At 44.3% G+C, this 16,413-nt stretch overlaps 1 protein-coding gene across 3 annotated transcripts in view; it reads left to right on the top strand.

Annotated features, from left to right (window-relative positions):
* SASH1 (SAM and SH3 domain containing 1) overlaps window positions 1–16,413 on the top strand; it is a 278,424-nt gene that overhangs the window by 184,506 nt on the left and 77,505 nt on the right. For all 3 annotated transcript variants that reach the window (XM_064360587.1, XM_064360589.1, XM_064360588.1), the window contains exon 5: window positions 14,775–14,815. In XM_064360587.1, coding sequence (XP_064216657.1) covers window positions 14,775–14,815 — 41 coding nt within the window. The remainder of the gene's footprint in view (window positions 1–14,774; window positions 14,816–16,413) is intronic.

Genomic DNA, 16,413 nt, shown 5'->3' with positions numbered 1-16,413 from the left:
AGGGTTTCACCATGTTGACCAGGCTGGTCTTGAACTCCTGACTTCAGGTGATCCGCCCACCTCAGCCTTCCAAGGTGTTGGGATTACAAGTGTCAGCCACCATGCCCAGCCAAGGCTGTTCCTTCTATGTGAGGTGGTGCAGCCCGAAGTCAGCAGCGCGGGCAGTTCAGCAAAATCAATGCCTGCAAAGAGAAGAGCGGAAGGACAAAGTCCAGCCTGCCAGGGTGGGCTGACACCCATGCCATCACTCATCATCTCCAAGCAAATCTTCAGCTTCGTGGGTGCAGAGGACCTGCAGGGGTTGCTGGCATCCTTCCTCAGGAGCTCTACCCGTCACAGGCCCAGGAGTTGGAGGACCTGAGGAGGAGACCCAGCAGGAACGTGAGCGCTGTGGATTCAGCTGCTGCCCCAGGCCACCCCCGACCCAGGAGCCCATCAATAACACATGCCAGCTATAGCAGGGCCTCATGCCCACACTGACCATGATGCACGGAAAGAAGAGAGCTACTTTCTGCATTTCATGTCAAGTCTCTCTTGCAGCCCAGGTTAACCTGGAACTGCGCAGGGAAGACTATTCTGAGAAATGGAATTCGGCTGTTATAAATTGTCAAACTCCAAATTGACACAGGGTTCCCATAGGAGTGAGCACCTGAGGACTGACTGAGGGTTCTTTTAGGCAAAAGCAGAGAGGAAGGAAGTTCCAGGTGGAAGAAAGGGTGTGCGAAGCCTTGGGAACACAACATCTTGGGGAAATGGGTTGTAGAGCCCCAGGCCTGGCTGGTGGGAGGCCTTCAGAGCCAGCTCAGGCGTTTCCTGGTTTGGGGCTTTGTATTTTAGATGGGTCACTGTCAGTGTGAGGAGGCGGGCTGTGTGCCTCCCAGGAGGCAGGGAGAACTGTGAAGGAAGGGAGCGATCTGGAAGGTCTAAAGGCCTTGTTAAGCCTTGTGATGTGCAGATATGCTTGGAACCACCGGCTTAGCTTATTTATTTACTTCTTTATTCTACTTCCACTTTCTAAATTCTTTTACTGACCAGCTGATTAGTCACTTCAAATCTTTAGGGAGTGTCTCCTTCACATCAGGAATGCTTGATAGTCAAGACAACGCAGCCCCCAACCTCTCATCTAAAAGCGTTGCCCAAATAAAACCTTACAAGTCAGGATAGTGCTTGAAAAGGATTGGCCATTGTTTAATTGGATTACTCTGTGTTCTTCTCTGAAAATCTCACTTGCAGTATTGCTTATTTTATTTTGGAGGTGTTGGATACACGTTGGGAATAGAGGAGGAGGTATGGGCATTGTGATCCTGGCCTCTCCTAGGCTAAGCCGGTGCTTCTGAGCACATCTGCACATCACGGATACCTGGAGAGCTTGTTGGAGAGACAGATCCCCAGGCCTTGCCCAGACCTAATGCATTCGACCCCCAGATGTGGAACCCTGGAGGCTTCCCAGAAGTTTTCCAGGAGACTCTTAAGCAGCCAGCTTGGCTTTATGAATCACTCCCCAAATCAGTGTCTTGTCAGTTTCAAGCTCTTGGCCTTTGCACCGCATCTTAGGCACAGGTGGAATTGGGGGCTGTTCAGCTGATACCTGTAGAAGTCATTTCATCGTCGGGATGACCTTGGAAAGCTTTCCGATGTCTGAATCATTTCCAGCAGGTGCTGGTGTGCTCACAGAATCAGAAAGGGAAGAACATGAAGTAATCTGAGGGCGGGGTGAGATCAGCGAGCGGAGTGACCACTCATGAGAGGGCAGTGTCCACTCTGAGTGGGCGCAGGTGTGGAGGGCGCATGGAAGTGACAGAGATTCTTGGGAGTTTAAAAATGAGTTCTGAAAAGACAAAGCTTGAGTTTTTGTTTGCATAGTAACCATGTTTGAATGAATTAGAAGTGGGGTTGGGGAAGGCTCAAGTGGTTGCCACTGGCTAGACGCGGATTCCGGGCTGCCGTGTGTCTGGGCTGCCTACTGGGAGAAGTAGGGCAGGTGGGTGGCTCCCCCAGCAGTGGCCTGGAGGGGTTGCTGGTCACTGTGCTCTGGCAGCAGGAGGAAGGGCCCTCCGTGCCCGCAGTGCCTACAGCCTTGGCCTTCAGTGCTGCTTCCCCCAGGCTCCCCTGCTGCCCTCAGGGCAGCTGGCAGAAGAAAAGCGGCAGCCCTGATCCCCACATCCCTCCAGGGTCCTCTGTGCCCAGACTGCACAACGGCCTGCATGGCCAGCAGGCCTCGGGGATGGTGAATGAGAGCCACTGTTTGTTTCTACTGAGAAAGTCCTGACCTGCTTCCGGAGCTGTCGCCATGGAAACATAAGGAGGAGTTCCTTGAATGGAGCCTCTTTCCTCCCCATCTGCCCTACTCTGTTCCCCACCCCAGGCTGAGGCTGGTCAGGGCCGGCCCCCTGCTGCCTTGCTTTCCCCCTAGGTTCCTGCACATTTGCTAAAAATACTAAAAGCTGGGGGCCCTCCCTGCCTGTCTCTGCGGGGATCGGTGACCCCATATCCATGCCACCCCAGCGTGTGGCAGTCCCTTCTCACAGCGGCTCTTAACCTGGGCCTGCCTCAGGCAAACAGAGAGCCAAAGGGCTTTCCCGAGGGGCCCCTCCCCACCCTTAGCCAGAAGAAAAGCCTCTCTTGGACCCCATATTTATTACACATGTGCAGGGAATTTTAATAAAGGAAATAGGGCACACAGTTTTGCTCCACTTACAAAATAATTGGGGACCATTTAATAATGTAAATAGGCCAGGCATGGTGGCTCACACCTGTAATCTGAGCACTTTGGGAGGCAGAGGCAGGTGGATTGCTTGAGCCCAGGAGTTTGAGAGCAGCCTGGGCAACGTGATGAAATCTCAGCTCTACAAAAACAAATACAAAAATTAGCTGGACATGGTGGTGCGCATTTGTATTTCCAGCTATTTAGGGGGCTGAGGAGGTAGGAGGATCACCTGAGCCTGGGGAGGTTGAGGCTGCAGTGAGCTGTAATTGTATCACTTCATTCCAGCCTGGGCAACAGAGTGAGACCCAGAGTGTCTCAAAATAATAATAATAATAATAATAATGTAAACAAAAGTACTTTCTTTTTAGTAGGCTGCTTAAGCTCATAAGAAATGACCTTTTTTTCCTCATTTTTATAATAGCTAGTTTTTGTGGTGAAAATAATATGCTACAACCCTGTTTTGTTTTATTTTGCTTTTGACAATGATTTAGTAATTCTTAAGATTTAAAAAAGACATAAGTAAAATTTAAAAGTCACAGCGAGGCCATAAAATGAAGGCATTTGTTTTTACCAGTTAGATCAAAACCAGAATAAAAAGCAGAATTTCAAGTCTCCCCCACTTTTTTTACACTTTAATTTGTATGCGTACTGAAGAATCATCTAACGTCAGAATTTGTCCTGAAACTGCAGACTCCAGGGGCCACATTACAAACTTAAATTGCCAGTAATTAGAGACAATGCAGTTTTCGCTTTAGGCTCACAGTATTGCACCGGGTACTGTGAATACTATGATCAGTAAGACTAGTGAACCCCTTGAGTCTGCGAAGCTCAAGTTTTACTGGGAAGAACATTGGTTTAGGTGTCCGAAGAGCGGAGTTGAACCTCCAGTTCTGTGACTTACAATGACGAATTGCGTGACCTTGGACGAGTCACTTACATAAAGACTCTAGGCCAGAATCTCTTTATACATACAGCGGGCTAGTTTTTTTCAGGGTTTCTGTGAGCCTGAAATACAATGAGATATATGAATGTGCTTGGTAAGCCAGACCAGTGCTTTGTGGAAGTTAGTGGTTTTCGTTTCTTAACCACTAACTGTGTATTCATCCGTTCTCACGCTACTAATAAAGACATACCAGAACTGGGTAATTTATAAAGAGCTTTAAATGACTCACAGTTCCACATGGCTGGGGAGACCTCAGGAAACTTGCAATCATGGCAGAAGGAGAAACAAACACGTCCTTCTTCACATGATGAGTGGAGGAAGAGAATGAGTGCCCAGCGGAGGGGGAAGTCCCCTTATAAAACTATCAGATCTCATGAGAACTCACTCACTATCACTAGAACAGCAAGAGGGTAACTACCCCCATGATTCAATTACCGCCCACCAGGTTCCACGCCTGTTGGGACACAGAGCCAAAGCATGTCAAACTGTTAGGATGACATTCACCTGCACGTGCCTGACACCTGACTTCAGTGTTTAGATGATGGGGGCGTCTTCTCATATAGCAGGGAGTCTGGAGTTGGGCTTTCCAAGGCTTGAGCAGCTGCTCAAGGAGTTATTCCTTCTCCTACTCTACCATTCTTAGTATGGGACTTTCTTCCTTGTGATAAAATGATGTCTGCTTGGGCATTGTTCCAGGAGGGATAATGGGAAGAGCCGGGCAAAAGATGTGTAGAGGGAGTAAATACTTTTTGTGATAGAAACACTAGCTTTCTTAGAAACATCTCACCATGAAGTTCTAGTCTTTCTTCTCTGCCAGACACTGACACTTGGCCTCAACTAACTGCAAAGGAGTCTGGGGAAGTGAATATTTTAACAGGGTATACTGCTACCCCAAGCAAAATCAGGACTCTGAAAGTAAGAAAGAAAAGGAAATGGATATTGACATGGGAGGCAACTAGCTTGACTATTTTTATGTTACAGTGAGATCTTCTTGAGTATTGTAAACTCTTGGACGGTATGGGCCATGTTGTGTGCAGTTTCTTCATCCAGTGGCATAGAGCTTCATTATCTATACCAAGCAAACAATAAATCATTGATTGTACATGAAACTGGTCAGTTGCTGATTCCTTTTTATATGACTTTGCATTGTAAAAAAAATTATGTGGGCCAGGCATGGGGGCTCACACCTGTAATCCCAGCACTTAGGAGGCTGAGGTGGAAGAATTCCTTGAGGCCAGAAGTTCAAGACCAGCCTGGACTATATAATGAGACTTTGTCTCTACAAAAAACAAAAAGAAAAATAAAAAATTTAGTTGGGCATGATGGCATATGACTAGAGTCCCAGCTGCTTGGAAGGCCAACACAGGAAGATTGCTTGACTCCAGGAGGTAGAGGCTATGATTGTGCCACTGCACTCTAGCCTGGTAATAGAGCAAGAACCTATCTGAAAAAAAGAATTATATACACACACACACACACACACACACACACACACACACACACACGCCCTCTAGTATATATCATGGGATATTATGAACATTAGTTATTAACTGAAGGAATTGGGAAGGCATTTATAACTTTACAGTACTGGAATAGATGCTGTTACTGTCAACAGTGTTATTAGCATCAAAGCTGCATTCACAGAGCAATTTTATCTCAACTTCTTAGACAGTTCAGACCCATGAAGCCACAAAGGAAGAAAAATATGGCCCAGATGGAGAAGAGAAGACCCACTGAGGGGCTTTTGGAAACCTCAGAGGATGACTGAATCGCATCCCAGATCTGATTCTCCCTACCCTGAGCCCACATCGCTCTTGCACTTGGATAGTCCTGGCGTTACTGAGGCTGTGGCCCAGATACAACCAGGCCATGGGCCTCCCCTGTGAAGAGATGGGATTTGGCTGCTTTTCAGACGTGAAACTCTAAGTTTCTGCCAGTGACCCACATCATTAACTTTCGGTACAAGTTACCAGTTGGTGAATGAAAGGACACAAATCTCTTTCACTGCACCTTTGTGGTGGTTTTTCAGAGTCAACAGGGGTGGACCCTGTCCTTGGCCTGGAGAGCCTGTTGGCCATTCCTGAGGTGCCAGAGAACCAGCCCCTTACAAGTTAAGAAATGGAAGTACATTTGGAGAAGGACTAAGGATGTCTTGACTTATAGGTAGAGTGGTTGAAAGAAAAGGCCGGTAATAATAGCTAGCTTATTTTATTTAACTTTTTTAGTGCTTAGCATGTACAGGCGTGTAGTAAGTACAGTAAAAGCCACAACTCACGGAAAACTCTAAAAATTCTGTGTGATCAGTAGCATTATTGTCTCTATTTTGCATAGCAGGAAACTGGGATTTGGTGGGAGTACATAACTTGCCCAGAGTTACCATCAGCAGCGGGTAGAGCTTGGCTTTGAACACTGGCATTTGGACTCCTGAATCCACGTTCTGAGCCATTTGTTGTGCGATGCCATTTCCCGGGTAGTGGCCTTATGACAACATTTGAGACATCCTTCACATCGAGGTGCCAGCCAGCTGCTCATGATCTCTACCACAGACAGAACAAAAGGAGGCAGGCTGGATTTGCAGCAGGAAAGATAATGTTTACTTACCTACAACTTCCATCTGTCTAATACAATTAGCAGGGGATTGAAGGATAACAAAGGTGGTTGTCATTAGAACTAACGCTGCGTGTCTAAATTAGATGTATCTTTCTCCTTATTTTTCTGAGCAAGACGCCCTTTTGAGATATCTTATATAGAAGGAATAGGCTGACTTAAAGTGGTTCTGGTATCAGTTGTAAACCAAAGATATACAAAGAGGGTGGGGTAGAAAAGTCAAAAATTCTGCAACTCACGGCTGGAAATTTCAAAGCTTTCAATGTCCTTTTAGCACCTCCAAGTGTAAGAATTTGGATTATGGGGCCAAAAGTCCCCTTTGAAACAGAATTAAAGATTAGATGGTATTACTGTTTAGAGACAACATTCACACTTCATACCTAAAAACCCTGCCATTTCTTTTGGAGAGTTAATGTTTTGGAGAGTTAATGATAATTGAGGTAATTGATGGACCCAAGCCATTTCCCATGATATAAATATGTGCCTATATTGAAAAGCTACGCAACGTCAATAAAAAGTTATTTGGTATACAATGTGTCGAATACAATAAGCTAAATACTGCTTAAGGAAGACAGTAGGATATAATAACACGTAATAATGGAAATAATAGGCTGAAAATCCATTGGATAAAGAGATTTTTACATCATGCTTAATCATTAGGTGTGTTATGTTTTGTAATTCTGAGAAACATACAAATTGCTTTTATAAAGTAATTGAGAAGTCAAGGAGAAATTCTTGTGTCCTTCTCAATTATTTGAGAGAAGTCAATGATAAAATAATTTACAAGGAGGAACCTTAGTGATTTGGAAACTTAGAATCTAGAATAGGAGATACGTAATGGCAATATTTGGGGGGATAAGAAGAGCGAGCCTGATGGAGAAAACTAAGACAGTTCGTCAGTTTGGAACGGCTCTCTGAATAGTTTTTACAAGAAGTAACATTTACATGGAGCTTCCCTAGTGCGAGATGCCGTGCAAAGCTCTTAACATTCACTCTGATGTACTCCTCCTAATGATCCATTAAGAGGTACTGTTTTTTTTAATCATCACACTTGCACTTAAAAAGACAGTCAAGGCTTAGATTGGTGGCAGCGCTGGCATTTACCCCTAGTTCTGCCTGACTCCTGAGCGTGTGTGTCTTGTATTTGGCACTGCAGATACCTGCCTTGATCATATATAAAGGTGACCTTGTAGCAAAAAGCCAGCAAGTCCAGACTGGGAATAGACTGTGAAATGAAAGAAAAAACCTGGATGGGGTTGTTTTGACCAGCTTGACAAAATGTCACCCATGTGGTCATTGATACTGAATATTCTTGGAGTTCTAACAGTATGCCAGATTTCGGCAATAGAATTACTTTCCAGTCTCAGCCAGTGAATTCACAAGCTAAATCATGGGCCCAAGCAAGAGAGGTGCACAGGGTGTGGAATTTAAGGAGGCACTCACTCCCTGCACCTGCCGGTTTCTGAGGGAGCATCTCATAGCTTAGGCTCTCGTTGTCTCTCCGGCATCATCCAAGTCCTGGCCCTGTGGCTGGAGAAAGGGTGATCCTTGAATTTTTATGGCAACTAGTGAATAGTATGAATTGAATTTTGTTTCCTATCTATTTCTCTTAAACATAGGAGATAGATTTGTATGATGAAAATATCTTTGATACTCAACAAATAGTTAAAAATATTAAATTGAGGCATTATTTCCTTAACATGAAATGCTTTGTCAGGAAAGGAGCAGAATATGAAGGTACAGAGTTATCCATACTTAAGTAGGCCATAAAGAAAAGAAAATCTTAACTACTTATTAATGTAAGTCCTTCAACCTCTTAACCTTCCCCCACCTACCCCTGTACACGCACAATTCAGTAGCACAGATGTGGCAGGCATTTTTGAAATCGTGGAGAAAAGACTGCTACTGGCTTTGGGGACTGCCTTGGCAGGCCTGGGATGATGCAGGAAAAGACCCAGACACAGCAAAAGCCCAGATTCCAAATTCAGCAGGAAATCAACTAATGGAGAAGTTTATTTCCTGAGACTCAAGATTAAGGAACTTTGAAAGTCCCTTAAGTACAGGATTTCCAGTAACATATAGCAGATGTTCCTTTCTTGGAAGTCAGGTTATAATCGCTTTCATTTTTTTTTCTTTTCTTTCTTTTTTGTTTTTTCTTTTGTTTTCTTTTTTTGTTATAATGAAGTTTCTGGACAGCTCACCAAAGCCAAAACATGAAGTGTATTTCAGGAATTTCTCTATGCTTGGCCATTCATTGTGCTTTTCTGGTGTGCTGGACACAGCATGTAGAAACGAGACAGAGTTGTCTTTGCCTGCATGTAGCTTAGACTATTTGTGCATAAATAGAAGAAAAATAAGTTTGAGCCATAGTATTTGGTCTCCTTTCCTTCTAGAAGCAGATGGGGGGTCATGCAATAGTCATAATGTCAATTCCTGAAAAGTGTTCTTGGAATATTTAGTTCTGATACTTCCATAGGTCATGGTCAGATTTGGTGTTGAAAACTTTCTATTTTTGCAAGTTCTTCTGAGTATCAATTTTGCAAATTCTTCTGAGCAATTTACTCAAGAGCCGGGCCAGTATCTAATGGTATCCCCTTTCTGTCTGTCCCTTAATTAGTAGAAGAGGAGCATCATGTTAAAGAATGTATACAATTTGGAATTCTCCTATGTAAGTGAGAAAGAGTCTGGGGAAGAGGGCGAGGTGTTGGACTCAGGAGTCAGAAACGTGGCCACCAAGCCCAGTTAGACCCTTGCCCAGCGTGATTGGACCTCAGGCATGTTATCGCTCCCGTCCCCGTGATAGTCCTATTCTGTGATGCGGAGTAATGAGAGTATTGCATTGATAGGTGGGATTCTATACAAGTGAAAAAAATTTCACGTTGACCTGTGTGTGTTCCTCCTCCTACTATTTGGTCTTACAAGGATCTCCACTGTAAAGCAGGAGACTCACTGGAAAAGAAAATATGGCAACGTAGAGTTTCCGCTGTGTGGAGTATAAGGCTGCAATATATATTTTTAAGTGTGTGTGTGTGTGTGTGTGTGTGGCGAAGTCTCACTCTGTTGCCCAGACTGACGTGCAGTGGCATGATCTTGGCTCACTGCAACCTCTGCCTCCCGGGTTCAAGCGATTCTCCTGCTTCAGACTCCCGAGTAGCTGTAATCACAGGTGCTCTGCACCACGCCTGACTAATTTTTGTATTTTTAGTAGAGATAGGGTTTCACCATGTTGGCCAGGCTGGACTGGAACTTCTGACCTCAGGTGATCCGCCCACCTCGGCCTCTCAAAGTGCTGGGATTACAGGTGGGAGCCATGGCACCCAGCTGCAATATAATTTTTGTAAAATTGAGTTTAATGTTATTCAAGCCAGAAAAGTAAAAGGAGCACTCTGCCTGCTTTTCCTTCCTCCGCTGGCCGCTCATCTTAAGGGAACTCACCTTCTCTTTCTGACCCCTAAAAATCAGGTTGCCCCAGAGCTCAGTCTTCATAATGTTTCTCTCTTTGTCGTGTTCAGCCAATCTCAGAGCTTAGAGTACGCAAGTGACTTACAAATTCTTATCTGCAGCTCTCGACTCGCATATCCAACAGTTTCTTTACTGTCTCCACAGGATGTTTAATAAGCACTGCAAACATAGCATGTCCAAAATGGACCTCGTGTTCCCTCCCCTGCTGTTACCCTGCCCAGCTTTCCCCATTTGGGGAAGTGAATGTTATTTCAGCTCATTGTTGAGGTTTCTGCTCAGAGATGCCTTCTCTGTCCTGTCATCTCAACTTCTCCCCACTCCTTGACTCTGCAGTCTCCCTCCTTGAATCTGTCTTGTTTGTTGCTGTGTTCTCAAGACCTCAGAGGATGCTGACTCCTACTGGGAGGTGAATAAATAAACACTCAATGAAAGAATGAGTGAAAATGAATACACAAAGCAATTTAACAAAGAATTTGTTAAAGATGGAGGTAGGAGGAACCAAACTAGTTCAGTTCTGGGGATGCTGTCTCTTACTTTTTTTTTTATTTAATGCAATTGATAAATTCCTTAATGTAGGAATTTTCTTAAGTGAATTTTGCCTTCGGGAACAGCTAAAGCAGTTTAGGGATCTTGAGGAAAAATGTTGACACTTAAGCAGGTTTGGGGTCTTAAAATAGTAGGAGTTACTGATGACAAGTATTTGTTAAGGTTTATTTCTGAGACTTTAAATCCAATACTTCATGATAATTAAATGTTTAAATGGAGTTTTAAAGCGCAGCAGAATATTAATTATTGCTTCCTGGTCATCAAAATCCATGCTGAAGTTCCCATCCTTTTTAGCCATTGACATTGAAAAAAATGAGTCCAAAGAGCAGATCCACCTGCAGCACCCACCATCCTCGGGCCTGGGGCATCTGGCTGGAGGAAGGAGATTCTACCAGGAGGCCTCTTTGGAACTGACGTCTCAGCATTAATTTCTTCCACCAGGAGATCAGTAAATGACCCCTTCCACCTGCTGCCATCCACATTTGCACTGGGGTTATATCATTGATTTTTGCTCCTGCTGGATGAATTTTAATAATCAGTCTCAAGGAGAAAGGAGATGGCATTTTGCATTGCTTCTATGCCAGCTTCTGTTTGCAGGGAGAAGTCACTGCATCCAAATTCATACGGTGTCATTTTCCTCCTTTGCAAATTTGATGAGCTGGGGAGCCTCACACTTATGAAACATGGGATTGTTATTCTTTGGCCAGCATCTAGGTGGTGAACTTGTGAAATTTTAAAAACAAAATCCCACTCACCACAGCAAGATGAATAAAGAAACTACAGTGCCATCTGCTGGCATCCTGGGGAAATTCAAGCAATGCCTGGGACAAGCTTAAACCAGAGGATATAGTTATTCAAAGTGTGTGACAATTTGAAGACTGTAGATTAAAAATAATGAAAATATTGTCAGTCATCATTTTAGAGAGGAAAATATGATTACATTTTGTGATAATGGTGGAGCAGTGAGAGCGTACGTTTTTCTGCAGTGTACTTTTTGAAGTATTTTGATGACCCTTAGGGAAAGTAGAAGTTCACAGTTTGTTTTGACTTATTACATAATCAGTTTTATCCTGAGGTAGGGCTATTGGTCCTTAGCAATTAGATCAAGACTTCTATAGTCCTGGCCAGGTATAGTTGCTCACGCCTATAATTCCAGGACTTTGAGAGGCCGAGGTAGGTGGATCACCTGAGGTCAGGAGTTCCCAGCCTGGCCCACATGGTGAAACCCCCCATCTTTACTAAAAATGCAAAAATTAGCCGGTGTAGTGGTCCTACCTGTAGTCCCAGGAGGCTGAGGCAGAAAAATTGCCTGAACCTGGGAGGCAGAGGTTGCAGTGAGCCGAGATCGCACCATTGTCCTGCAGCCTGAGCAACAGAGCGAGACTGTCTCAATAAAAAAGAAAAAAAATTAGCTGTGCATGCTGGCATGTGCCTGTAATCCCAGCTACTCGGGAGGCTGAGGGAGAAGAATCGCTTGAACCCAGGAGGCAGAGGTTGCAGTGAGCCAAGATCACGCCACTGCACTCTAGCCTGGGCAACAGAGCAAGACTCCGTCTCAGGAAAAAAGAAAAAAAAAAAAAGACATCCCTAGTCCTTATTGTGAGGACAAAAATACATATGGGGCTCCCTGTGCCTCTGACTTCCCCTTACAGAAAACACGGTTTACCAGCTGCAGACCCCGGCCCGCTGAAGTAAGGTGAGCAGCTGCACAGCCCCATGACTTGAAGTGCAAAGTGCAGCACAGTAAGATTAAAAAAAAAAAAAATTAAGAATCTAAACTTAGCAGGTTTCTTTCTTTCAGAAGGATTTCCTGCCTCAGTCTCCAGCCTACTAGCTTGCTCTTATTTTGCTCCGGCTTCTGCTGCTGCCCTGAGCGTGTCACATTTGCTGCTCCTCTTCCTCATTCCTCTCATCCCCCACCCCCATCCTTTCTTACGCTTTTCTGTTCCAGTCTCCCCTCCTCCCCAACCTGTGGGTCCCCTTTCTTCCTGTTCATCCATGTCCCTTACTTGTGGTGGTGTTCGCTACATTTTGGATGAATGATTTACATTTTCAAATGGCTACCTCCTAAAAGCCTTGCAGGTAAATATAGGGATTTTCATTGTTGTGGGGATAGGAGGCAGGAAAGTAGGTCCCAGCCATGTTGTGGCACAATTTGGTGGTAAGTGGGATTTTCCTTACATGTTCTGCATTCACAGCATAGGAGTAAGGGGAAATAACTAGAATTCAGATCTAGCTCTTGTCCTCTGCCGCGGTTTCTTCCCTGATTCTGTTCTTAGCTTGGACTCTTCCCTAGTTTACAATAGAAGGCTTTCAGATTTTTGTGCTGGTCATCCACAGTTCACTGCACTCAGTCGTGGAGAATGGTGGTACTTGCAGGGCTGGGCCTGCCACTCAGAAATGGCACCCAGTATCAGCCCACACCCATGTAGCTACCAAAGGGTGGTGGCTTATTAAAGGTGGCTCTGTATGAAAACGTTTCCCTCCCCTCTCTCTGGTCACCTTAGATTCTCAAGGCCCTTTTATCCAAAAGGTAGGCAGAAAATCACTTTAGGTGATTAGGATGTTCAGTTTCTCTTCCTGTACTGTATTTTGTTTTTTAAGAGACAGAGTCTCATTCAGTCACCCAGTTTGGAGGTCAGTGGTGTGACCATAGCAGCCTACCGAATAGCTACGACTATAGGTTCATGTCACCATGCCCAGCTAAACGTTTTTAAAGTTTTTTTTTTTTGGTAGATATGGTGTCTTACTATGTTGCCCAGGCTGATCTCCTCCTGCTCAGCCTTTCCTCTAAAATTTTTTTAGTATAACTCATCTCTGGCCTCCAACTCTCTTGTCTTTTCACTCATTCAGATGTGAAAATCACCTCTACCATCTTCCTTCCTGGCGGTGAACTTGTAGTGAAGATTCGGGTTTAAATACCCAAGGATACTGTGCTTTCCTTCTGGGCCTTGGACCCACCTAATGAAAGATTTTGCTCCGCGCTCCTCCCTCCCTCCCTCCCTCCCTTCCTCTTTCTCTCGCTTTCTTTCTCTCTTTCTCCCTCCCTCCCTCCCTCCCTCCCTCCCTTCCTTCCTTTCTTTTCTTTCTTTCCTTCTTTCTTTCTTTCTGGCACATTTCACTCTGTCACCCAGTCTGGAGTGCAGTGGTGCGATCTCGGCTCACTGCAACCTCTGCCTCCCGTGTTCAAGCAATTCTCCTGCCTCAGCCTTCTGAGTAGTGGGAATTACAGGCGTGCACCACCACACCTGGCTAATTTTTGTATTTTTAGTAGAGAGGGGTTTTGCCATGTTGTCCAGTCTGGCCTCAAACTCAAGTGATCTGCCCACCTTGTTCCCTTTTTGATACAACCAACTTTTAACTTTCTTTGGTTTTCCCACTTTCTTTCTTTAAATTGTGTTTGTCTGAGTTTTTTTTCTGGAGAAATGCTTAATGAACTGGTTTTGGGCTGTGTACACTTTTCAGATTATTTGAGTTCATCTGTCTCTGCCTTCACAAACTGGCAGCCAAAGGTGTTGGGGTAGGGGGCAAATTCGATGCCCAGACATGTATTGATTAATTTGGACACATTTAAAAAAACTGCTTTGTTTGCCACCACTTAAAAATGTTAGAGTTCTCATATAAAAACTCAGATTTCTGACCAGGCACAGTGGCTCAAGCCTGTAATCCCAGCACTCTGGGAGACTGAGGTGAGTGGATCATCTGAGGTCAGGAGTTCGAGACCAGCCTGGCCAACATGGTGAAACCCTGTCTCAACTAAAAATACAAAAATTAGCTGGGCATGTTGGTGCATGCCTATAATCTCAGCTACTCAGGAGGCTAAGGCAGGAGAATCGCTTGAACCTGGGATGTGGAGGTTGCAGTGAGCTGAGATCGTGCCACTGCACTCCAGCCTGGGCAACAGAGCAAGACTCCATCTAAAAAAAATGCAGATTTCTGGCTTCTCTCTGAACATTAGAAGATTCAGCAGGATGGACATTGCACTTGCCAACTGGAGGAACTCCGTACTGGCTGCCCCTGTTAGGGGCACTCAGTCTCCTGTTGCGGGTCTCTCCCCCGCCTCCCCGCCCTCTTTGTTTCCCAAGAGCTGACCCCTGTACTCATCTGTGGGCCCAAGTGGCATTTGCGGTGCTGAGTTTATGTTTTTATTATTATTTGCCCTCTTTTCCTCTTACACAAGAGACTTCCCAATGGCAGCAATTTCACTTTTATTAGTAGTTCACAGAATGAAAGGTACTTCAGCAATCATCTAGTGAAGAAGTCTGTCTTCTTCATTTAATATTACAGGTCTCACCTTCGAGTGAGTCTTTAATAAATGTTGGCAAATGGCACACGAGTCTATTTCTAGGAAGTCAGCAGATGGGTAAAAAAAGCCAGTGGTAAATAGCCTATAACAATTTCCCTGGCTGTATTAAGTAGTGTTGATGCTGGTTAGACTAGTTAGGAGGGTTTTCAGTTCTCCCATGAAAGCAAGTCTCCCTGGTAATCTGATTTGTTTTTCTTTTCTAGGCACCCTCTTCATAAATCAAACTCAGAAGACGGCTCTGTAGGTCAGTACCACTCTTCTTGGTTTACCTATTTAATTATTTTAATACTTCATAGAAAACACAAACGTGAAAACATAAAAACCACAAATAATCCTTCTGCTCAGAAATAAACACTGTTAAGATTTTGACGTACAACCTTATTCTTTTTCTAGGGTTTAAAAAAAAACATAATTGTGATTATATTCTGCATACTGTTTTATAGTTTTTAAGTTGAATATGTTATGAGCATTTTCCCATGACTGAATATTCTCTACATTAGTAGAGAAAAAACTGGAAGCAACCTAAATATCCAGCAAAGAACTAATTGGTTAATTGACTTATGGCACATCCAATATGGTGGAATATCATACAGACTTTAAAATGTACTGCTGCTGTAAAACTCCTGGGGTCTGTATCTCTGATAATGTCCTTAGGATAAATCCTTCAATTTGGAGTTTTTTAGATCCGAGATTATGCACAATTAAGCATTGCATATTTTATATATTCTTGATTAGAAAATTCACTCTTGGTTTGTCTGGGTCAGAGGGTGGGTGGGTGATAGTGATTAGGAACATAAGTACTCAGTTGAATCTGGCTGCCTGGCTTTGAATTTGCCAACCGAATAGCTATCATCTTGTGTAGCTCACCTGTACCAAGCCTCAGTTTTCTCATCTGCTAGGTTGGTGCAATAATGTATCATATAATTGAATATAAAATGAAATATGTCATTAGCTAGCAAAGTACCTGGATATAATAGCTGAATAAATGTTAGCTATTACCATTTATTAGGCTGCATCTCTGTTTCAGAAGCATGAAAATGGGAGAAGGGAGAAGGGAATATAGCTTCGATATATTCTCAGCCTGTACAGTGGTTCAATTCTCTTATCCCAGCAATCTGGGAGGCCAAGGCGGGATAATTACCTGAGCCCAGGAGTTCAAGACCAACCTGGGCAGCATAGCAAAATGCTGTCTCTACCAAAAATTTGAAAATTAGCTGGGCATGGCAGCATGCACCTGTAGTCCCAGCTACTTTGGAGGCTAAGGTGGGCGGATCCCTTGAGCCCAGGAGTTTGAGGCTACAGTGAGCTGTGATTGCAACGCTGCGCTCCAGTTTGAATGGCAAAGACTGTGTCTCTTAAAAAGAAAATAAATAGGCCGGGCACGGTGGCTCACTCCTGTAACTCCAGCACTTTGGGAGGCCGAGGTGGGTAGATCACGAAGTTAGGAGTTCAAAACCAGCCTGGCTAGTATGATGACTGTAGTTCCAGCTGCTCAGGAGGCTGAGGCAGGAGAATCACTTGAACCTGAGAGGCGGAGGTTGCAGTGAGCCGATATCGCACCACTGCACTCCAGCCTGGGCAACAGAGCAAGACTCCGCTTCAAAAAATAAAGAAAATAAAATAAATATTTCTGAACTGTCCAAGAGAAAGGTTGAGTTAATAATAACTAGCCTGCTTTAACCCTGCATGGCTGACATTTGCTTCAGTGTTAAGCTCAAAGGCAGTGGGCAATACAAAACTTGCACAGATTTCTGTCTTTGGCTGAAGGTTTCATTCCCATAACTCTGAGGGCTGTCAGAACTTAAATGCAGGCATCCTGTTTTGACAGACGATGCCTTTTCT

The sequence above is a fragment of the Aotus nancymaae genome, unplaced genomic scaffold (assembly GCF_030222135.1).
Source record: "Aotus nancymaae isolate 86718 unplaced genomic scaffold, 86718_ANA_hifiasm-v0.15.2.pri h1tg000040l, whole genome shotgun sequence".
Classification (NCBI taxonomy): domain Eukaryota; kingdom Metazoa; phylum Chordata; class Mammalia; order Primates; family Aotidae; genus Aotus; species Aotus nancymaae.
This window is presented reverse-complemented; position numbering and strand designations above follow the sequence as displayed.